Source organism: Lethenteron reissneri, chromosome 72, assembly GCF_015708825.2.
Source record: "Lethenteron reissneri isolate LAM-NWPU_2019-01 chromosome 72, ASM1570882v1, whole genome shotgun sequence".
In the NCBI taxonomy this organism is placed as follows: Eukaryota; Metazoa; Chordata; class Hyperoartia; order Petromyzontiformes; family Petromyzontidae; genus Lethenteron; species Lethenteron reissneri.
In genome coordinates, this window is record NC_083850.1 from 4,338,180 (window position 1) to 4,363,293 (window position 25,114).

The following is a 25,114-nucleotide window of genomic DNA, read 5'->3' on the forward strand; positions in this document are numbered from 1 at the left end:
ATGTAAGGATGCAAACATGCACATTAACTCATGGCATGACGTGATTATGGAGAGATGGAGTGATGGTGTTGGGAGATGGTGTTGTGATACGGAGAGGTGAAATTGTGGAATGTTCTGGAGAGACGGTGCCTTGTGATGGTATTGGCGCTTTATGAGGCTCTATGCTATTGTATTGATTCTCGAATTGAATCTTTCGTGACTGCAAGCATTCATACTCACGTATGCGACTTTACCGAAAAAACCTAAGAAAGAGTCACGTACGTGACTTTACCGAAAAAACTAAGAGTATATTATATCGAGTTGGTGGTGATGTAAAGATATTGTGTGGTGATGTGAGGTGTAGTGATGTTTTGGTGCAATGGTGTGGGAGTGTGGAGAGAATGTGGTGTTTGACTCCCATAGACCCCATACACACCTTTGGGGAACGATTTTCATAGCTTTGGCCTGGGAAAGGGTCCACTTCATCCATAATGTCTCCCCACGTGGTCGACTGGCGCCATGACTCCCGGGCTACGGAAAACAAAATTAATTCAAAGGACGAGTAATGTCTTAGAGAACGAAGCACGTGGAGATTCACACAACTAATTCTGAGATTCTTGTAATTACCTCTTAACACAAAACATGACCTGCTGTTGAGAAACATTAGTCACATGGCAGTAAAACATTACAAGTCAAATTTTTGTAAGCATGTTGAGATCAATTTCATAAAGTTGAGACCCCAATTTAAACCAATATGGCTGAAACGCAGTTCTAAATCCATGCTGTCTGCCACCCTTGACTGTTTACCTCTTCCCATCACCACCAAGCCACGTCCACTAAAAATAATTAATCAGGGAGCTGCCTCCTCTGCAAAAAGCCACGTGATGCAGGTAACTGGGACTTACCATCATAGTCCTCCAAGATGTCAGCCCACTTGCGTTGTCTATCCATGTTGTTGGGAAGGAGTAGTTTCTGTTTGATGTTGGAGGGCCTGGGGAGGTTGTAAAAACGCTCAGATTTAGCAACCTTTTGAATCACTCATCCTCTCAATTATTACATATTTGACCACTCGCTGTACCAATCAAATCACTTTCGTGCCGTTTGTTTTACAAGTCCACTCACTCGCTTGTTTGCCCACTCACGCGTGCGTCAGATCACTCACTCATGCACCCACGCGAACATGTTTATTCCAACTGCCCATTGCATTAAACATAATCGCCAGATATAACCGTGATGTTTAACCTCTAATCCAGACAAGCATGTTGATGCACAGCCCATTTGTATTAATCAACTGCTTGATAAAGGCCCCCCTATGTCTTGTAGGTCATTGGGGTCAAATGACAATACTTAAATTATTTGTTATAACCCGAGAATGACGTCGTAGGTCACTTGATGTCAGAGATACCACCCATGTGGCTGTGACATCACAGATAAGAGACGTCTATGGCAGCAGCTCGGGTCTGAACTAAAAGGGAGACTCCTCCCCCGTGTTGGATAGCATTCAATACATGTAATGCAGGGCACAATTATGCAGGCAATCAGAACACAATCATTATAGACATGTTAATCATATTATATGAGATTTAAACAGGTTAGTTATGAACGTTTTAAATGTTAACTTGCTTTGGGTCTAAACAATGACAGTAACAGCAACATATCAGAGCATGCCAAGTAAACTAATAGTCATAATTTGGTTACAGAAAATCCCAATATCAACATATTCAAAAATAATGAAGCTTTAGTTTGTAGTCAAAACGTGCAATAAAAATAAACAACACACATCGTCAACAGGGACGCTCACCTCGTTGAGGATTCGCTCTGCAAAGGCTTCTTCTGCTGCTCACTCGTGCGCATTCCTCTCGACTGCGGGTGGAGGCGTGGCTATGACGTAACAGAGGTGACGTCACTACAGCGAGGCTCCGCCCCCACGCGCTTGGCGGGCGCACCACGTGGTGCAGTGCGGGTGGGGTGCGTCACCGGAAACAGCAGAGCCCTCTGTTCGACATTAAACATTTGCCCCCTCGCTTTGTGCTGTCTTTGATGTCGCTGTTACTGCGGCGAGGACTGAAGCGATGCCTGGCCATCAGGCCTGGCATATACCTAGGCCTCAGGCTTCACATTTGTTCGTAGTTATTTTTTGTTTAATTGTAATTATTAACTTGCATTTCATTAATTACATTTCAAGCGTATAAACACCATCCCATTGGTTTATTTACTTTCAAATTCAGGTTTTTATTAGAGTTTTTGATCTGTAGTTATATTTAAGTGAGTGAGGTGGTTGTACTAAGTGTGAATTTGAGTTCCATGTAAATTGTTATTGTGTAAAGGATTTGTCTGTGTGCACCTATCCTGGCAGTGGTAATATGGGCTTTTTATTATTAAGTTGTTAATGAGATTGTTTATTTGTGTGTGTCTGTTATCTATGTCTGTGTCAGGTTACATATCTATGTAGCTGTGTGTGTTTGTTAATTTATGATGGGTGGTGATTATGATGTTTCTTGATAATGGATGGTGGTGATGATAATGATGGGTGGTGATTATGAAGGGTGGTAATGATGATGGGTGGTGATGATAATGTGTAGTGATTATGATGGGTGGTAGTGGTGATCATTGGTGGTGGTAATGATTGGGGAGGTTATGATGATGGGTGGTGATGATGATGGGTTGTTGTGATTATGGATGATTGGTGGTGGTTATGATGAATGTTGGTTGTGATGGTTGGGTGGTGGTGGTGACGATGGTTGGTGATGGTGAGTTGATAGTGATAATGATGATTGGTGATGATAATGGGTGTTGATACTGATGATTTGTGTTGATGATTATGGGTGGTGATGAGTAAATAAGCCACCACCCGACGCATAACAGCAACAGAAGTAACTAAAGCAGCACCAATAACAGCAGCGACAACAGCAGCAGCAACACATTTTGAGGGCGACGCAACTACTTCTGATTCTGCTGTTTCTGCTGCTGCTCAACTATTTGTAGCCAGGCCCTGCTCTCGCGGGACCAACCCACACGTCTTCGGAAATTATTGCGATGATCATGTCTAACCGTGTGTAGGTTAGTATCTGGGGGCTCAGCGAATACTACTCATGAAATAACTCGTACTCCTTTATGACCGACTTTGTACTTATTTTGGTTGATCGAGACGAACACTGGATTAAACATGCACCTCTTAACCCCTGCCTGAGCAGATTGCGATTTTAATACTTGTAATGAGATTCCAATACCGTATCCATAAATCTCCTAAATATGAACATGTGTCATTAAACCCGCCACCACCCACACACCCAATTAGTAAGGTTTGTCACGTGAACAGGACATGCTTATTCGTTACTAGTCCAGCACAATGGTGTGTTGGAGAGCCAAGCCACAACATTTACAATCTGAGTACGACGTTTCGTCAGTAATTACAACAATCTTCATTAGGCTACGGCCAGTTTTTGTGGAGAAGTGCTCCTGTTTCGTTCCGTAAATAGAGAGGTAGATGTGATGACAATACGTGTGTGCTCTTCTTGCGCGAAGTGGGGGAGGGGGGTGTTAATGAATACATATAAATGGATATGGGTACCCATTGCAGTTTGGGTTATTTATATGGTAATCAACGTACATTAGGCATGCGAATTAAGTGAACCCATTGACCTTGTACTTCCTGTCGATTGTGTGTACTAAAATAGCCTGCCAACGGTAATCCCAATTGAAGAATAGTGACCAGAATAGACATGCTTTAGTAACAAATTGTCATGTTCTGTTTAAGTGACAATCCTTACTATTTTCATGTGGCGGGTTTAACAAAATATATTTTTTACTTACTCAATTTAACCAGAAACCTGTTCGAGTGAACATATACTATACATATTTATGAGCAGAGTGCTATTCAATACTTCTAATGAGATTTAAATAAAGTACCTCCTTTTATGGTGTAATAAATTATTAAACCAGTTTATAGTAGTTTAATGTTTAGTGCTATCGTTTATAATGTTACAGTTGACATGTTATAGAGTACAGGTGATCTCCAGTATACTTCGGGATTAGGGACCAGAATGCTGCGAAACGATTTATAACGGGGCCATTCGCCTCTAGGAACATGTTAATGGGGAGACAGCCAAGATACTGCTCGTTAAGGGCAGACTTGTGTGACGGTGATTAGCGAATACTACTGAAGAATTAGCTCACACTCATTTATGATAGAATGTGTCATAATTTTGGTTGATTACGGAGAACAAGACACCTGCTATGTTGACGAATTCTTAGTACATATAGTGTACTTACCTATTATGCTAAAATATCGTTAACACTAGAATAAACTTGAAGTTCTTAGCCATCTCATCACGTTGCTTCAATTATGCTCTAGGTTGAGTGTCCTGATGTGGTCTGAAGCATTTACTGTGATTAAATTGAAGCATTCAAAGCGGTCCACAACCCTCAATTGTGCAGCTTGGAATAATGGAGGAATTCGAAATAACTTTTTTTTTTAACCTGAGGCCATAATTAGGAGGTACATCACAAGCGAAAGCGATAGTATTTTCCAATAATATCTTCATTAATCGAGAACGAAAGTAGGAAGTTCAAATGGTGTCATATACCTCCTAATATTCGAGTTGGATCTTTGGGGCTGTATAATGTGTAAAGTTGAAGGTGCTAGGTGTTGTCTTCTTCTAACAGCTACTAACGTGCGTGTTGTCTGTTTTTAGGATTTGTCCATTGTTGTTGAACTTGTCGTGTGCATTTCTTGTTGAGTTCTGTCACTTTAGTGTTGCAGTTTGTTAAAGAATTCGCCATGTGAGCGTGATGTTTTGCTTAGTGGGAATTTCGCTTTGTTACAATTTGTGATTGTTATAATAATTGTAACGATTCATAAGCTCATGAGCTTATAATGTGTTTGTGCGTTTATTTATTAATAGAAAACTGTCTATTGCTCTTCGATACCATTGAGATGGAACATTCATCCAGCAGTGAAAATCGTGATTCTATAACGACCGTAGTGTAATTGTAATTATTTTAATCCGATTCTTGCACGTAGACTTTACATACATATGAGCAAAGTGCTATTCTAATAAGACCACACTGTGATTCTACTGCTTATAATGAGATTCTAATACCTTACCTCCGTTTATATGGTTCTAAATTAAAACACTAGTTTATAATCGTTTAATATTTAGTGTTATCGTTTATAGTATTACAGTTGACATGTTATAGAGTACAGTTTATCCGCGGCACACTTCGGGATTAAGGACTGGTGTTGATGAACGATTAACTACGGGAACCTTTCCCCTCAAGGAACACGTGTTAATCGGGTAGACAGCCAAGATGCTGCCGGTTAAGGGCACACTTGTGTGACGGAGATCCTCCACCTGAAACTCGCTTAACATGTTTTTGCTAGGAACATTATAAAATAAAGACCGTACAAACATTTGTTAAAAATACATTTTTATTCATCTGCAATCATTTTTACGTCAAAACTCGAAGGGAATATGTATTATGTTCTATGTTCACACATTTCCAGTACAATGCAAACTATTTCCGTTCTAGGAATACCAAAACGTTAAAGTATCATTCCCCATGATTTCCTTATTAGTTCACCACATTTGTTCACTGTGAGTCCATGTTGAAGTCAAGGCCATATATCCAACGAACGCGTCATCAATGTACATCCTGAAATCGACTATCTAAAGTCGATTATTACCAACCAAAAAAAACTTTATACTTGAAAAAAAAACCTTTTAAAATGTTGAGTAAAGATCTAACTACAGACGCATTCCAACTTTAGCTCAACAGGAACACTTAACGACTACAATTGAACCCTCTCACAACCAGTGATCATCACACCACTTCGGCAAGTAATCCGATAACATTACAAACCACCACTGTGCACGTCATTAAACTCTCAAAAACTGTAAAACTAAAATGGTCAAAATTAAACACAAAAGTACTCGATAAGGATTAAAAGGTATAACCACATGACATAATATTTTTTCAGTCACTCCGAGCTCTCTGGTTGACTCTCGAGCCACTCCATTACATCCAGCCATCTCTCGGGATCCAACTGCATGGGATCGAAGGTGGAAACTTCTTCAGGACTCATTGCAGCACCTTGAATTTCAGCTTTTGATTTCAGTTTCCTATCATTGTGGACCTTCTGATGCCTGTTAAGAGTTGATGACCGTGCAAATGACTTCCCACACACAGAGCACAGGAATGGCTTCTCGCCCGTGTGTGTTTTCTGGTGACGCTGAAGAGTTGATGCCTGTGCAAATGTCTTCCCACACACAGGGCACAGGAATGGCTTCTCGCCTGTGTGTGTTCTCTGATGAGTTTGAAGAGTTGATGAGTCTGCAAATGTCTTCCCACACACAGGGCACAGGAATGGCTTCTCGCCGGTGTGTGTTCTCTGGTGAGTTTGAAGATTTGATGCCTGTGCAAATGTTTTCCCACATACAGAACACAGGAATTGCTTCTCACCCGTGTGTGTTCTCTGGTGTCTCTTGAGATTTGATTGCCGTGAAAATTCCTTCCCACACACAGAGCAATTGGATGGCTTCTTGCCTCCGTGTACGTGGGTCTGTGGAGAGCGTCTCTGCTCCATGTGAGCGCAGCGCTGTTATCGAGTCAAAAGTACGCTATCGGCCGCAAGGATGTTTAGCGTTGAGTTTTGGATTTTGTTAACAGCTAAAACAAGAACGACACTCGCGTCTAACCGAGACGCAAAAAAATCCCGCTAATTTGACGACGAACACGTTTAAGAGTTTATCCGCGAAAATAGACACTTACTTGGAGATTCACGGTATATCGATGTCTGGAACCAGTCTGAAGATGTCGCCACGAACTCTCCCGACGCAAAGTCGCCTAACTGTCGACACAGCAATTGTGCTCGCCAGGCTGCGTTGTCTCGCGGTTGAAGGGCGATCAGCAGAGCGACGAGTCGAGCGTCCAACCTCATCAAGTTCCCTCTCGAAATGGCATTGAGCTCTGCTTCTGAGCCGCCTTATAACTCCTCGCCTAGGATCAAATCCTTTGTCTTTCAGGATATTTGCATTCGATTGTTAATTTTGGAAGGTACAATCCGCATGTAGATTAACATACCGAAGGGTAATGTGCCCATTGTGCTTCATGCATGAATATGTAAGTGCACCTCAGTGTGTAATTGTGCGCTTATTTTGAATAAATGGAAAAACTTTATCCTCGATTTAAAGTGAATGCAGAGAAATTAGCATGTAACTTTAGAAAAGGAAGAGAGCGGCCTTCTCGACGAGGGAGTGAAACCCAATAGGTAATATTCTTTTACAGCGTTACAATGGATAGGTTGTAGTTCATAGGTTATAATATTATGTTTCACTATGATAGAGCTTAACATGTGAGAGTCTACAATATCAGAGTTGATCAAATGCGACGATCAAGGGCGTCAATCGGGTGAGTTTGAACAGAGGCTTTAATCAAAGGCGTCATCCCATCACGGAACACCACTTCCCTGCGTTTATCACAGCAACAGAAGCAACTACAGCAGCAACAACTGCAGCAGCGACAACTTACCATATGTACAACCACAGTGTGATGCTAATTAGCTCAGTGCGATTCTAATGATTAGTATGCGATTATAATCCCACACCTCCAATTATGTGGTTCTGCACTATAACAGTTAATCGTATTTTCCAGCGTAACAATGGATAGGTTGTAGTTCATAGGTGATAATATTATATTTCACTATGTTAGAGTTTAACATGTGAGAGTTTACAATGTCAGAGTTGATCAAGAGCGTCAATCTTGATCCACGCAGAAACAAATACAGCAGCAGCAACATCACATGTCGAGGGCGACGCAGCTACTTCTGATTCTGCTGCTTCCGCTGCTCAGATATTTGTTGCCAGGCCCTGCTCTCGCGGGACCCCACACGTCTTTGTAAATGATTGAGATGATGATGTCTGAGCTGATAGTTAATTTAATAATGAGTACTTTGGTTGTAGGTCTGTGTCATCGGCGATCAGCGAATACTGCTTATGAATGAACTCGCACTCCTTTATGACCGACATTGAACTAATTTGGTTGATCGAGACGAACAAGGCACGTGCCATGTCCAGACGAATTGATATTAACAATATTGTCCTTAAATATAATGCTAACACTGGATTAACGTTAACACTGGATTAGACATGCACATTTTAAACCCAGCCTATAGCATTTATGACTAACGATTCGCATTTGCACATAACATACATTCAAGCACAGTAAAATGCGCATACGAACATATTGTTACTAGAATAATTTTAATGCGATTCTAACCCTGCAAACCCCCACAGTTCGCATATCCGTCCCCCGATTCGATTGAACGTACACTTTACATACATATGAGCGATTAAAATGCTTCTAATGACATTCTCATACCGTAACTCCGTTTATGGTGGAATCTATTATAAAAAAAATTTAAGTCGTTTAATGTTTAGTGTTATTGTTCATAGTGTTATCAGTTTACATGTTATAGAGTACAGGTGATCCCCCGTATACTTCTGGTTTTGGGACCAGAACGTTGTGAAACGATTTACAACGAGGAACTTTCCCTGCCAGAGCGCAAGCCGCTAATGAAAAGAACACGGGGCGGCGGGAACACGTGCTTCCATGAGCGGTCGTAGACAGGTTGTGTTGCCCAAAGGTGACACCGGGTACGTCCACCAAGTTGCTCCGCCCACGGCGGCGACAGGTAGAAGTCATAGAGGTGACATGGCCGCAGTGTGTACGCATGTTGTTATGTCCGTCCCCACCCAGACAGCTCATCCCCATGTCCTGTACAGGCCAAGTCTGGTGTGTCCGACGTGGTGGGGCGCTCGGCAACGGAAACCGTACGCCAAAAGGAAATGTGTTGTGGCGCCCACAATTTCATAGCCCCTGAGGCCCGGGGTGCCTCAAGGATCCGCCACGTGCGAGGAACCGGTGCCTGGAGCCTGGTCAAATTCTTCAAAAGAAGCCAGGGACCTGCCTAATCCTTCAAGGCTGTGGTGCGAACCCTTGACGCCCCGACATGCACAAGATTCTACCATGGGCGCGGGACGGGCGTCGAGAACCAGGTCAAAATGCGCAAGGTTGCGCTTTTAGGCTCCACGCCTAATATCAATACTGTATAGTTCTATTCGGTGCCATTGCGATGTAGAATTCTACCAGCAGTTGGCAGCTTGATTCTAATACGACCATGGTGCGATTTTAATAATTTTGATGCGATTCTAAATCTGGCACCACCCAGGCCGCATTTACGACTCCCGATGTGCATCTACATTTAACATACATTCTAGCTCAGTGTTATTCGAATACTACCAAAGTGTTATTATAATCATTTTAATCTGATCATAATCCTGCACCCCCCAATTCGCATATCCGACCACCGGTTCGCATGTCCAAAGGCCATAGATGCATATTACATTCGTACATACGAGCACAGTTCGCTTGCACGTACGCTATACATTCATATGCGCAGAGTGTGATTTTAATACGATCACGTTGAAATTCTACTGCTTGTAATGAGATTATAATACCGTACCTCTGTTTTTGGTGTTATAAATGATGAAACTAGTTTATAGTATTTTAATGTTTCGTGTTATCGTTTATAGTGTTACAGTTCACGTGTCTTAGCGTACAGGATTCCCTGTGTACTTGATGATTAGGGACCGTAACGTTGTGAATCGATAAATAATGGGGCCCTTTCCCCTCCAGGAACACATGTTAATGGGGAGACAGCCAAGATGCTGCCGGTTAAGGGCAGATGTGTGACGAAGATCCTCCACCTGAAACTCGCTTAAAACACGTTGTTGATATGAATACATAAACGGACACACATTTGTTTAAAAAAATCGTTTTTATTCATCTGCAATCATTTTAAGTCAAAACTCGAACCGAATGTATTATGTCCTATGTTCACACATTTCCAGTACCATGCAAACCATTTCCGTTCCAGGAATACCAACGCGTTAAAGTATCATTCCCCATTATTTCCTTATTAGTTCACCACATTTGTTCACTGTGCGTCTATGTTGAAGTCAAGGTCATATATCCAACGAACGCGTCATCAATGTACATCCTGAAATCAGCTATCTAAAATCGATTAATACCAATCAAAAAAAGCCATACACATGAAAACAATCTTTAAAATGTTGAGTAAAGATGTATCTACAGACGCATTCCAACTTTAGCTCAACAGGAACACCAAACGACTACAATTGAACCCTCTCACCACCAGTACTCATCACACAACTTCAGCAAGCAATCCGATAACATTACAAACTACCACTGTGCACGTCATTAAACTCTCAAAAATTACACACAAAAGTACTCGATACGGCTTAATAGGTATAACCACATGCAACATTATTTTTCAGTCACCCCGAGCTCTCGGTTTGATCCTCGAGCCACTCCATTACATCCAGCCATCTCTCGGGATCCAACTGCATGGGATCGAAGGTGGAAACTTCTTCAGGACTCATTGCAGCACCTTGAATTTCAGCTTTTGATTTCAGTTTCCTATCATTGTGGACCTTCTGATGCCTGTTCCTGGTTGATGAGTGTGAAAATGCCTTCCCACACACAGAGCACAGGAATGGCTTCTTGCCCGTGTGTGTTCTCTGATGACTCTGAAGATGTGATGACTGTACAAATGCCTTCCCACACACAGGGCACAGGAATGGCTTCTCTCCCGTGTGTGTTCTCTGATGGTCTTGAAGAGTTGACGAGTGTGCAAATGCCTTACCACACACAGGGCACAGGAATGGCTTTTCACCCGTGTGTGTTCTCTGGTGTCTCTGAAGATGTGATGGCCATGAAAAGGACTTCCCACACACAGAGCAATTGAATGACTTCTTGCCTCCGTGTGCGTGGGGCTGTGGAGAGCGTCTCTGCTCCATGTGAGCGTAGTAACAGCAGCGGTGTTATCGAGTCAAAAGTACGCTATCGGCCGCAAGGATGTTTAGCGTTGAGTTTTGGATTTTGTTAACTGCTAAAACAAGAACGACACTCGCGTCTAACCGAGACGCAAAAAAATCCCGCTTATTTGACGACGAACACGTTTAAGAGTTTGTCCGCGAAAAAAGACACTTACTTGGAGATTCACGGTATATCGATGTCTGGAACCCGTCTGACGATGTCGCCACGAACTCTCCCGACGCAAAGTCGCCTAACTGTCGACTCAGCAATTGTGCTCGCCAGGCTGCGTTGTCTCGCGGTTGAAGGGCGATCAGCAGAGCGACGAGTCGAGCGTCCAACCTCATCAAGTTCCCTCTCGAAATGGCATTGAGCTCTGCTTCTGAGCCGCCTTATAACTCCCCCTCTAGGATCCAATCCTTTGTCTTTCAGGATATTTGCATTCGATTGTTAATTTTGGAAGGTACAATCCGCATGTCTATTAACATACCGAAGAGTAAAGTGTCCATTGTGCTTCATGCATGAATATGTAAGTGCATCTCAGTGTGTAACTGTGCGCTTATTTTGAATAAATGGAAAAACTTTGTCCTCGATTTAAAGTGAATGCAGAGAAATTAGGATGTAACTTTAGAAAAGGAAGAGAGCGGCCTTCTCGACGAGGGAGTGAAACCCAATAGGTAATATTCTTTTACAGCGTTACAATGGATAGGTTGTAGTTCATAGGTTATAATATTATGTTTCACTATGATAGAGCTTAACATGTGAGAGTCTACAATATCAGAGTTGATAAAATGCGACGATCAAGGGCGTCAATCGGGTGAGTTTGAACAGAGGCTTTAATCAAAGGCGTCATCCCATCACGGAACACCACCTCTCTGCGATTATTACAGCAACAGAAGCAACTACAGCAGCAACAACAGCAGCAAACATCACATTTCGAGGGCAACGCAGCTACTTCCGATTCTGCTGCCCAGCTATTTGTAGTCGGGACCTGCTCTCGCAGGACCCCACACGTCTTTGGAAATGATTGCGATGATCATGTCTGAGCTCAGAATTAAGTCACTCAAGATTACTTTTTTAACCATAACTTTAGGTAGGTTAGTGTCATCGGGGCTCTGTGAATACTACTCATGAATGAAATCACACTCCTGTATGACCGACATTGTAGTAATTTTGGTTGATCGAGTAGAACAAGGCACATAACATGTCCAGACGAATTCTTATCAACAACAGTGTCCTTAAATATGATGCTAAAATAAATGTTAACACTGGATTAAACGTGCACCTCTTAACCCCTCCCTCGCATTTACGACTAACAATTTGCATTTGCACATAACATACATTCAAGTACAGTAATTTGCTAAAACGACCAAATTGTCATTCTAAAATTTGAATGCCATTCTTACCCTCGACCCCCACAGTTCACATATCCGACCGTCGGTTCGATTGAACGGACAATTAACAAACATGTGTAGAGTTCCATTATAATACTTCTAATGAAATTAAAATACCGTACCTCCGTTTATGGTGGTATAAATTATAAAACCAGTTGGTAGCTTTTTTGTCGTTTAATGTTTAGTGTTATTGTTTATAGTGTTATCAATTTACGTGTTTTTAAGTACAGGTGATTCCCGGTATACTTCGGTATTCTGGACCTGAACGTTGCACCGTCTCTCTGGGGAACCGTGTGGTGTGTGTAGCGAGTATCACGGGGTGGGTGGGTAGTGTGGTGATAGTGGTCACGGTCGGCACCGATGCACGACCACCGCCACCACCCCTACTGGGCGGTGGACCTGCCACCACAAAGCAGCACGCGGCGGAGGAGTGAGGCGATCGCTCTCGCCACGCGAGCGAGGCCCCCTCGCTTCCTCTTCTTTTCGTGCATCTCCACCTGCACCTCTTCCGTTTTCTCCTCCGTCTCATCCTCCTCCATCCCCTCTTCTTCATCCTCCACCACCATCTCCTCTACCTCCTCCTCTTCCTGCGCCACCTCCATCTTCTCCATCTTCTTCTCCTCCGCTAGCACCATCTCTTCCTCCTTCATCTCCTCCTCAACTTCCGGCACCACCATCTCCACCACCGTCTTCTCTTCCTCCTCCACCACCATTGTTTCCCCTTTGTCCGTCGTCTCCATGTCCTCCACCACGACCATCTCTTCATCCTTTGTTGTCTCCTTGTCCTCCATCTCCGTATTGTCTTTCTCCTCTCCCTCCGTGTTCTCCTCCATTGTCACCATCACAATCTCGTCCTCCTTTGCCTTCTCTTCCTCCGTCTCTACTTCATTCTCCATCTCTTTCACCTCTTCCTTCGTCTTCTTCTCCACAACCTCTGTCTTCACTCCAAAGGCCTGGACGAGTGAGGAGGAGGGCTGAGCTGGCTCAGATCTGTGAAGAGACAACACGACACCGTTCTAGATTTCAAGCTTTCGTGACTGCAATGATTCATATTCTTAGGTTTTTTCGGTAAAGTCACGTAGGTAAAAAAACATTAAAAAGTAAAATAAAATAACATAAAAAATTTAAATCACGACGTTTCGGAGGCAACACAAGCTTCCGTCTTCAGGTGGAACCGTCACAGCCACGACAGCTGTATCAGGTAAATGAGAGATTGCAGAAGCTGCCACTTCGTTTATATAATGGTTGGAGAAGGTGGTGGGGCAAGGGCCGCATACTTTTATTAATATGGTAAGGTGAGGCTTAAGACTAAGAATAGACTGCACATCAAAGGCTGAGCCTTTGTTATGGAGAGGTGCGGTTTGTGACTCAACCTGTAACAGGGAGACCACCACTAGACATGGTAAAACTGATGGTTGTCTGTCAAACACGACACCGTTCCACCTTGCTGCTACGGCAGACATCGCCATCTCCCCATCGTCCGTGGGTGGAATGTGTGGCGGATTAATTCGAGCTGAATAGAAACAGCAATAACGACATGGCCAGTGAGTGTGCTTAGTATTGGTGCTGTCATTCTCATGGCGCCAGGCTATCCTTGAGATAGGTGCAGCTGTGTCTCACACAGACTGCTGTAGTTTCACAGTAGTGGGTGGCGTTGCTGTGCAAATTTAGCTGAATAATTTGAAGTGACATTTTTTTGGTTCTTTCGGTAAAGTCATGTAGGTATAAAATAAAATAAATTAAATCACAACGTTTCGATTGTAACACAAGCAATCATCAGGTGGGAAAACCACAGCAAGAAACGTTCTTGCAATAACGACATGGCCATCGAAACGTCGTGATTTAATTTAATTTATTTTATTTCATACCTACACATCCACGATTTAAAAAAAGTGTCCGTCAGTGATTTGTGGTCGAGAGAGCCACCTCCCTTGACGTCGAAGGCATCTCAGAGTGCATTGCATGCGATGAGCCTCTCGCATCTCTCATCTCATCGCGTTTTAAATTGGACACCCCTCTCAGTGGTAGCTGTCGCTGTGCATTACAAGGTGACTTGGCAGCTGGCCTGGAAACAGGCGATAGACAGCGAAAATCTCACGGTGGATGGAGGGTTACATGGTGAAGATATACCCACTTCGTTATGTGGTCTAACCCAGAAACCAGTTATGAAAAATAAGTCTGTCCACAGTATAGCGGAATGTACACGTGGAGTTTGCAGTGTCTGTGAATATTGAGAGCGCGACAGGGCTTGAGCACCTGTGCGTCACAGCAACATTGACCTGGGTTTGATTTCCACGTTTGGCCACATTCTCCGTGTGGATTGTGCAGCCACCTGTTCTGGGAATGTTCTGCAGCTTTCTCCCTGTTACTAAACCCACACAAGCAATGCAAATTGTTCAATTTGGATCGCAAACAGTAGCAACTTTCTTGAAAAATGCGAGCAAACTTGGCAGGATCCTCCTGAAAAAAAGTCTTGAGACCGTGTAAGGCTGATGCTGCGTGAGAAGCATGGCAATAAATAACAAAAATAAACACACAGGGCGCACACGCGGAGTGGTTTACCGTGGCTCAGCGACTCCGGAGTTTGCTTTATCTTCTTGGAAGCCCTCTTCTTCAAAGCTCGGAGCTATTGGGCCCCACACAGGATTGGAGGACGTGGCGGCGGCGATGGCGGCGGTGGTGGAGGTGGTGTCAGTGGTAGTGGTGCTGCTGCTGGTGGTAGCGGTCTGGAGCCATTGTCGCTCGATCTTGGCGAGGCGCTGCTCTTCCTCGAGGCGCTTTTGCTCCACAAGACGCTTCTCCTCCATCAAGTGCTCCTCCTCCTCTTGACGCTTCACCTCAACGAGGCGCTTCTCCTGAATGAGACGTTTCTCCTCGAGGAGCTTCACCTTGCGAAAGCGCCTCTCCTCAAGTCGCTTATTTTTCTTCTCGAGACGCTTCAGCTCTATGAGACGCTTCACCTCAAAGAGGCGATTCTCCTCCATGAGGTGCTTCTCTTCCTCGACCCGCTGCACCTCAATGAGGTGCTGCTCCTCGACAAGGCACTTCTCTTCTTCCACCTGCTTCTCCTCCATGAGGCGCTTCTCTTCCTCGACCCGCTTCACATCTATGAGGCGCTTCTCTTCCTCCAGATGCTTCTCCTTGAGACGCTTCACCTCGCGAAGGCGCTTCTCCTCCATGAAGCGCGTTTCTTCAAGGAGGCGCTTTTCCATGACCCGTTTCACGTCTTTGAGGATATTATTTCGAAGGCACTTCTGCTCCGTTTGGTGCTTCACCTTGGCGAGGCGCTTCACCTCATTGGGGCGCTTCTCTTCCATTGTGCATTTCTCCTTCGCAAGGCGCTTGTCCTCCTGGAAACGCTTCACTCCGCTGACGTTCTTCACCTCCCCAATGCTCCTCTGTTCACGCGAAGATAAGCACATGATCATTCAGACATGCGCACTCAGGACAAAATCTATTCTCGCAGGCACACAAACATAGACGGGCACATAGACAAACAAAAATGCATACTGGCACATCTATGTAAGGATGCAAACATGCACATTAACTCATGGCATGACGTGATTATGGAGAGATGGAGTGATGGTGTTGGGAGATGGTGTTGTGATACGGAGAGGTGAAATTGTGGAATGTTCTGGAGAGACGGTGCCTTGTGATGGTATTGGCGCTTTATGAGGCTCTATGCTATTGTATTGATTCTCGAATTGAATCTTTCGTGACTGCAAGCATTCATACTCACGTATGCGACTTTACCGAAAAAACCTAAGAAAGAGTCACGTACGTGACTTTACCGAAAAAACTAAGAGTATATTATATCGAGTTGGTGGTGATGTAAAGATATTGTGTGGTGATGTGAGGTGTAGTGATGTTTTGGTGCAATGGTGTGGGAGTGTGGAGAGAATGTGGTGTTTGACTCCCATAGACCCCATACACACCTTTGGGGAACGATTTTCATAGCTTTGGCCTGGGAAAGGGTCCACTTCATCCATAATGTCTCCCCACGTGGTCGACTGGCGCCATGACTCCCGGGCTACGGAAAACAAAATTAATTCAAAGGACGAGTAATGTCTTAGAGAACGAAGCACGTGGAGATTCACACAACTAATTCTGAGATTCTTGTAATTACCTCTTAACACAAAACATGACCTGCTGTTGAGAAACATTAGTCACATGGCAGTAAAACATTACAAGTCAAATTTTTGTAAGCATGTTGAGATCAATTTCATAAAGTTGAGACCCCAATTTAAACCAATATGGCTGAAACGCAGTTCTAAATCCATGCTGTCTGCCACCCTTGACTGTTTACCTCTTCCCATCACCACCAAGCCACGTCCACTAAAAATAATTAATCAGGGAGCTGCCTCCTCTGCAAAAAAGCCACGTGATGCAGGTAACTGGGACTTACCATCATAGTCCTCCAAGATGTCAGCCCACTTGCGTTGTCTATCCATGTTGTTGGGAAGGAGTAGTTTCTGTTTGATGTTGGAGGGCCTGGGGAGGTTGTAAAAACGCTCAGATTTAGCAACCTTTTGAATCACTCATCCTCTCAATTATTACATATTTGACCACTCGCTGTACCAATCAAATCACTTTCGTGCCGTTTGTTTTACAAGTCCACTCACTCGCTTGTTTGCCCACTCACGCGTGCGTCAGATCACTCACTCATGCACCCACGCGAACATGTTTATTCCAACTGCCCATTGCATTAAACATAATCGCCAGATATAACCGTGATGTTTAACCTCTAATCCAGACAAGCATGTTGATGCACAGCCCATTTGTATTAATCAACTGCTTGATAAAGGCCCCCCTATGTCTTGTAGGTCATTGGGGTCAAATGACAATACTTAAATTATTTGTTATAACCCGAGAATGACGTCGTAGGTCACTTGATGTCAGAGATACCACCCATGTGGCTGTGACATCACAGATAAGAGATGTCTATGGCAGCAGCTCGGGTCTGAACTAAAAGGGAGACTCCTCCCCCGTGTTGGATAGCATTCAATACATGTAATGCAGGGCACAATTATGCAGGCAATCAGAACACAATCATTATAGACATGTTAATCATATTATATGAGATTTAAACAGGTTAGTTATGAACGTTTTAAATGTTAACTTGCTTTGGGTCTAAACAATGACAGTAACAGCAACATATCAGAGCATGCCAAGTAAACTAATAGTCATAATTTGGTTACAGAAAATCCCAATATCAACATATTCAAAAATAATGAAGCTTTAGTTTGTAGTCAAAACGTGCAATAAAAATAAACAACACACATCGTCAACAGGGACGCTCACCTCGTTGAGGATTCGCTCTGCAAAGGCTTCTTCTGCTGCTCACTCGTGCGCATTCCTCTCGACTGCGGGTGGAGGCGTGGCTATGACGTAACAGAGGTGACGTCACTACAGCGAGGCTCCGCCCCCACGCGCTTGGCGGGCGCACCACGTGGTGCAGTGCGGGTGGGGTGCGTCACCGGAAACAGCAGAGCCCTCTGTTCGACATTAAACATTTGCCCCCTCGCTTTGTGCTGTCTTTGATGTCGCTGTTACTGCGGCGAGGACTGAAGCGATGCCTGGCCATCAGGCCTGGCATATACCTAGGCCTCAGGCTTCACATTTGTTCGTAGTTATTTTTTGTTTAATTGTAATTATTAACTTGCATTTCATTAATTACATTTCAAGCGTATAAACACCATCCCATTGGTTTATTTACTTTCAAATTCAGGTTTTTATTAGAGTTTTTGATCTGTAGTTATATTTAAGTGAGTGAGGTGGTTGTACTAAGTGTGAATTTGAGTTCCATGTAAATTGTTATTGTGTAAAGGATTTGTCTGTGTGCACCTATCCTGGCAGTGGTAATATGGGCTTTTTATTATTAAGTTGTTAATGAGATTGTTTATTTGTGTGTGTCTGTTATCTATGTCTGTGTCAGGTTACATATCTATGTAGCTGTGTGTGTTTGTTAATTTATGATGGGTGGTGATTATGATGTTTCTTGATAATGGATGGTGGTGATGATAATGATGGGTGGTGATTATGAAGGGTGGTAATGATGATGGGTGGTGATGATAATGTGTAGTGATTATGATGGGTGGTAGTGGTGATCATTGGTGGTGGTAATGATTGGGGAGGTTATGATGATGGGTGGTGATGATGATGGGTTGTTGTGATTATGGATGATTGGTGGTGGTTATGATGAATGTTGGTTGTGATGGTTGGGTGGTGGTGGTGACGATGGTTGGTGATGGTGAGTTGATAGTGATAATGATGATTGGTGATGATAATGGGTGTTGATACTGATGATTTGTGTTGATGATTATGGGTGGTGATGAGTAAATAAGCCACCACCCGACGCATAACAGCAACAGAAGTAACTAAAGCAGCACCAATAACAGCAGCGACAACAGCAGCAGCAACACATTTTGAGGGCGACGCAACTACTTCTGATTCTGCTGTTTCTGCTGCTGCTCAACTATTTGTAGCCAGGCCCTGCTCTCGCGGGACCAACCCACACGTCTTCGGAAATTATTGCGATGATCATGTCTAACCGTGTGTAGGTTAGTATCTGGGGGCTCAGCGAATACTACTCATGAAATAACTCGTACTCCTTTATGACCGACTTTGTACTTATTTTGGTTGATCGAGACGAACACTGGATTAAACATGCACCTCTTAACCCCTGCCTGAGCAGATTGCGATTTTAATACTTGTAATGAGATTCCAATACCGTATCCATAAATCTCCTAAATATGAACATGTGTCATTAAACCCGCCACCACCCACACACCCAATTAGTAAGGTTTGTCACGTGAACAGGACATGCTTATTCGTTACTAGTCCAGCACAATGGTGTGTTGGAGAGCCAAGCCACAACATTTACAATCTGAGTACGACGTTTTGTCAGTAATTACAACAATCTTCATTAGGCTACGGCCAGTTTTTGTGGAGAAGTGCTCCTGTTTCGTTCCGTAAATAGAGAGGTAGATGTGATGACAATACGTGTGTGCTCTTCTTGCGCGAAGTGGGGGAGGGGGGTGTTAATGAATACATATAAATGGATATGGGTACCCATTGCAGTTTGGGTTATTTATATGGTAATCAACGTACATTAGGCATGCGAATTAAGTGAACCCATTGACCTTGTACTTCCTGTCGATTGTGTGTACTAAAATAGCCTGCCAACGGTAATCCCAATTGAAGAATAGTGACCAGAATAGACATGCTTTAGTAACAAATTGTCATGTTCTGTTTAAGTGACAATCCTTACTATTTTCATGTGGCGGGTTTAACAAAATATATTTTTTACTTACTCAATTTAACCAGAAACCTGTTCGAGTGAACATATACTATACATATTTATGAGCAGAGTGCTATTCAATACTTCTAATGAGATTTAAATAAAGTACCTCCTTTTATGGTGTAATAAATTATTAAACCAGTTTATAGTAGTTTAATGTTTAGTGCTATCGTTTATAATGTTACAGTTGACATGTTATAGAGTACAGGTGATCTCCAGTATACTTCGGGATTAGGGACCAGAATGCTGCGAAACGATTTATAACGGGGCCATTCGCCTCTAGGAACATGTTAATGGGGAGACAGCCAAGATACTGCTCGTTAAGGGCAGACTTGTGTGACGGTGATTAGCGAATACTACTGAAGAATTAGCTCACACTCATTTATGATAGAATGTGTCATAATTTTGGTTGATTACGGAGAACAAGACACCTGCTATGTTGACGAATTCTTAGTACATATAGTGTACTTACCTATTATGCTAAAATATCGTTAACACTAGAATAAACTTGAAGTTCTTAGCCATCTCATCACGTTGCTTCAATTATGCTCTAGGTTGAGTGTCCTGATGTGGTCTGAAGCATTTACTGTGATTAAATTGAAGCATTCAAAGCGGTCCACAACCCTCAATTGTGCAGCTTGGAATAATGGAGGAATTCGAAATAACTTTTTTTTTTAACCTGAGGCCATAATTAGGAGGTACATCACAAGCGAAAGCGATAGTATTTTCCAATAATATCTTCATTAATCGAGAACGAAAGTAGGAAGTTCAAATGGTGTCATATACCTCCTAATATTCGAGTTGGATCTTTGGGGCTGTATAATGTGTAAAGTTGAAGGTGCTAGGTGTTGTCTTCTTCTAACAGCTACTAACGTGCGTGTTGTCTGTTTTTAGGATTTGTCCATTGTTGTTGAACTTGTCGTGTGCATTTCTTGTTGAGTTCTGTCACTTTAGTGTTGCATTTTGTTCAAGAATTCGCCACGTGAGCGTGATGTTTTGCTTAGTGGGAATTTCGCTTTGTTACAATTTGTGATTGTTATAATAATTGTAACGATTAATAAGCTCATGGGCTTATAATGTGTTTATGCGTTAAATTATGAATAGAAAACTGTCTATTGCTCTTCGATACCATTGAGATGGAACATTCATCCAGCAGTGAAAATCGTGATTCTATAACGACCGTAGTGTAATTTGTAATTGTTTTAATCCGATCCTTGCACGTACACTATACATACATGAGCAAAGTGCTATTCTAATGAGACCACACTGTGATTCTACTGCTTATAATGAGATTATAATACCTTACCTCCGTTCATATCGTTCTAAATTAAAACACTAGTTATAGTCGTTTTATGTTTAGTATTATCGTCTATAGTATTACAGTTTACATGTTATAGAGTACAGTTTATCCCCGGCACACTTCGGGATTAGTGACTGGTACGTTGATGAACGATTAACTACGGGGACCTTTCCCCTCAAGGAACACGTGTTAATCGGGTAGACAGCCAAGATGCTGCCGGTTAAGGGCACACTTGTGTGACGGAGATCCTCCACCTGAAACTCGCTTAACATGTTTTTGCTAGGAACATTATAAAATAAAGACCGGACAAACATTTGTTAAAAATACGTTTTTTTTCATCTGCAATCATTTTTACGTCAAAACTCGAAGGCAATATTTATTATGTCCTATGTTCACACATTTCCAGTACAATGCAAACCATTTCACCACATTTGTTCACTGTGCGTCTATTTTGAAGTCAAGGCCATATATCCAACGAACGCGTCAATGTACATCCTGATATCGGCTATCTAAAGTCGATTAATACCAATCAAAAAAAGCTATATACTTGACAAAAATCGTTTAAAATGTTGAGTAAAGATGTCCCTACAGACGCATTCCGACTTTAGCTCAACAGGAACACATAACGACTACAATTGAACCCTCTCACAACCAGTGCTCATCACACCACTTCGGCAAGTAATCCGATAACATTACAAACCACCACTGTGCACGTAATTAAACTCTCACAAAAACTGTAAAACTAAAATTACACACAAAAGTACTCGATACGGCTTAATAGGTATAACCACAAGACATAATATTTTTTCAGTCACCCCGAGCTCTCTGGTTGATCCTCGAGCCACTCCATTACATCCAGCCATCTCTCGGGATGCAACTGCATGGGGTCGAAGGTGGAAACTTCTTCAGGACTCGTTGCAGCACCTTGAATTTCAGCTTTTGATTTCAGTGTCCTATCATTGTGGACCTTCTGATGCCTGTTCATGGTTGATGAGTGTGTAAAGGCCTCCCCACACACAGAGCAAAGGAATGGCTTCTCGCCCGTGTGTGTTTTCTGATGACTCTGAAGATGTGATGACTGTGCAAATGCCTTCCCACACACAGGGCACAGGAATGGCTTCTCACCCGTGTGTGTTCTCTGGTGACTCTTAAGATATGATGGCCATGAAAATGACTTCCCACACACAGAGCAATTGAATGGATTCTTGTCTCCGTGTGCGTGGGGCTGTGGAGAGCGTCTCTGCTCCATGTGAGCGTAGTAACAGCAGCGGTGTTATCGAGTCAAAAGTACGCTATCGGTCGCAAGGATGTTTAGCGTTGAATTTGGGATTTTGTTAACTGCTAAAACAAGAACGACACTCGCGTCTAGCCGAGACGCAAAAAAATCCCGCTAATTTGACGACGAACACGTTTAAGAGTTTATAAGCGAAAATAGACACCTACTTGGAGATTCACGGTATATCGATGTCTGTAACCCGTCTGAAGATGTCGCCACGAACTCTCCCGACGCAAAGTCGCCTAACTGTCGACGCAGCAATTGTGCTCGCCAGGCTGCGTTGTCTCGCGGTTGAAGGGCGATCAGCAGAGCGACGAGTCGAGCGTCCAACCTCATCAAGTTCCCTCTCGAAATGGCATTGAGCTCTGCTTCTGAGCCGTCTTATAACTCCCCCCCCCTAGGATCCAATCCTTTGTCTTTCAGGATATTTGCATTCGATTGTTAATTTTGGAATGCACAATCCGCATGTCTATTAACATACCGAAGGGTAATGTGCCCATTGTGCTTCATGCATGGATATGTAAGTGCATCTCAGTGTGTAATTGTGCGCTTATTTTGAATAAATGGATAAACACGTTCGCCATGCCCTCCGTTGTCCTCAATTTAAAGTGAATGCAGCCCCGTGGCGTTGCCAAAAACCGCCAAGCTTCGGGAGGGAGCACGTACAGACGCGTAGTGACCACACTCGACTTTAATAGCTGCTCTCACACAATACTATCACCAATGGTGGTTTACAGGCTAGGCTGTTAAGCGGACAATCAGTCGTTTTGGGCAAGGCGCATGGGAAAATACACACCTCTGTTATCCCATAAACACAATACACAGCAGCGGGAAGGCTGCCTTGTTGGGGAGATGTAGTTTGGGTAAGGTGCTGTCACTGGAGTTAGGCGATGTGACTGGGTTATCACGCGGATTCCGAAAAGCAGCTTAGACGAAACGATCCACTGCGCTCCCCACATGGACAACGACATTCTAAATTTTTAAAAAATTGAAAACATATTTTTAAATACGTATTTGAAAACAGGACCCTGCGGGGTGGGCTGGTAGGAATAATACTAATACCGGTACAGGGATATCGACCGGGTATAGAGGAGTTAAAAAGAAAATGATTTGTGCATGGGGGGTGAGCGATGACGTCCACACCCCCCTCCCCACTGACTCGCGCGCACACAGAGCAAGGATTGCAACAGGCGATGTCATTGGCTGCGCCGGCAGCAGTCATTCTCCGCTGTAGTCCTGGCATCTGCTGCTCAGCTTCATTCCCCAGCTGTGGTCCCAGTTGCACCGTCTCTCTGGGGACCCGTGTGGTGTGTGTAGCGAGTATCACGGGGTGAGTGGGTAGTGTGGTGATAGCGGTCACGGTTGGCACCGATGCACGACCACCGCCACCACCCCTACTGGGCGGTGGACCTGCCACCACAAAGCAGCACGCGGCGGAGGAGTGAGGCGATCGCTGTCGCCACGCGAGCGAGGCCCCCTGTTCTCGTGGGACCCGACAAGGATTTGGAAATAATTGCTATGATCATGTCTGAGCTCGGGATGAGCGACTAATTTTTACTTTGTTTAATCATAACTGTGTGTAGGTTAGTGCTATCGGGGCTTAGTGAATACTACTCATGAATGAACTCATACTTCTTTCGGATATAAATTGAAATCATGTTGGTAGAACAAGTCGGCTGCCATTTCTAGACTAATTGTTATCTTCAAGTGCGTCAGTAAATATACTGCTAAAATACACAGCATAGGGAAGGCAGCCTTGTTGTGGAGATGTAGTTTGGCTAAGGCGCTGTGGCCGGGTGATGACACGGATTCTGAAACAATGGAGTTAAACATTCGCTGCTTGGCTCCGTCGACAGCAGCGAAGGCTGTCATATACCGCCCCATTTACGAGTTGGCTGTATGATGTGTATAGTTGAAGGTGCTCGGTGTTGTCTTCTGCTAACAGCTACTAACGTGCGTGTGTTGTCTGTTTTTAGGATTTGTCCATAGATGTTGTTCTTTTTATTGCGGCGTTTTTTTGTTGAGTTCTGTCACTTGAGTGTTACATGAGCAGAGTGCGATTATTATACAACCACACTGTGATTATAATGCTTCTGATGATATTATAATACGTTACCTACGTTTATATGGTTATAATTTAAAACACTAGTTTATAATTGTTTAATGTTTAGTGTTATCGTGTATAGTATAACAGTTTACATGTTATAGAGTACAGTTTATCCCCGACATACTTCGGGATTTGGGACTGGTACGTTGATGAACGATTAACTACGGGGGCCTTTCACCTCAAGGAACACGTGTTAATAGGGTAGACAGCCAAGATGCTGCCGGTTAAGGGCACACTTGTGTGACGGAGATCCTCCACCTGAAATTATCTTAACATGTTTTTGCTAGGAACATTATAAAATAAAGAACGGACAAACATTTGTTAAAAATACGTTTTTATTCATCTGCAATCATTTTTACGTCAAAACTCGAAGGGAATATTTATTATGTCCTATGTTCAAACATTTCCAGTACAATGCAAACCATTTCCGTTCCAGGAATACCAAAGCGTTAAAGTTTCATTCCCCATGATGTCCTTATTAGTTCACCACATTTGTTCACTGTGCGTCTATGTTGAAGTCAAGGCCATATATCCAACGAACACGTCATCAATGTACATCCGGAAGCCGGCTATCTAAAGTCGATTAATACCATTCAAAAAAGCTATATACTTGAAAAAAACTGTTTAAAATGTTGAGTAAAGATGTAACTACAGACGCATTCCAACTTTAGCTCAACAGGAACACTTAACGACTACAATTGAACCCTCTCACAACCAGTGCTCTTCACACCAATTCGACAAGTAATCCGATAACATAACAAACCACCACTGTGCACGTAATTAAACTCTCAAAAAAACTGTAAAACTAAAATGGTCAAAATTACACACAAAAGTACTCGATACGGCTTAATAGGTATAACCA

The 25,114-nt window shown here is 43.2% G+C and overlaps 1 protein-coding gene across 1 annotated transcript in view; it reads right to left on the minus strand.

The window, feature by feature from the left end:
• The window catches only part of LOC133361335 (zinc finger protein 91-like), a gene marked incomplete at its 3' end in the record, with an annotated part of 99,319 nt that extends 80,506 nt beyond the window's left edge, over positions 1 to 18,813 (minus strand). Inside the window, exons 1-2 of the mRNA XM_061580266.1 lie at positions 18,781 to 18,813; positions 13,133 to 13,222 (exon numbers count right to left, since the gene is read on the minus strand). Coding sequence (XP_061436250.1) covers positions 13,133 to 13,222; positions 18,781 to 18,813 — 123 coding nt within the window. The remainder of the gene's footprint in view (positions 1 to 13,132; positions 13,223 to 18,780) is intronic.
• Positions 18,814 to 25,114: the final 6,301 nt, after the last annotated feature.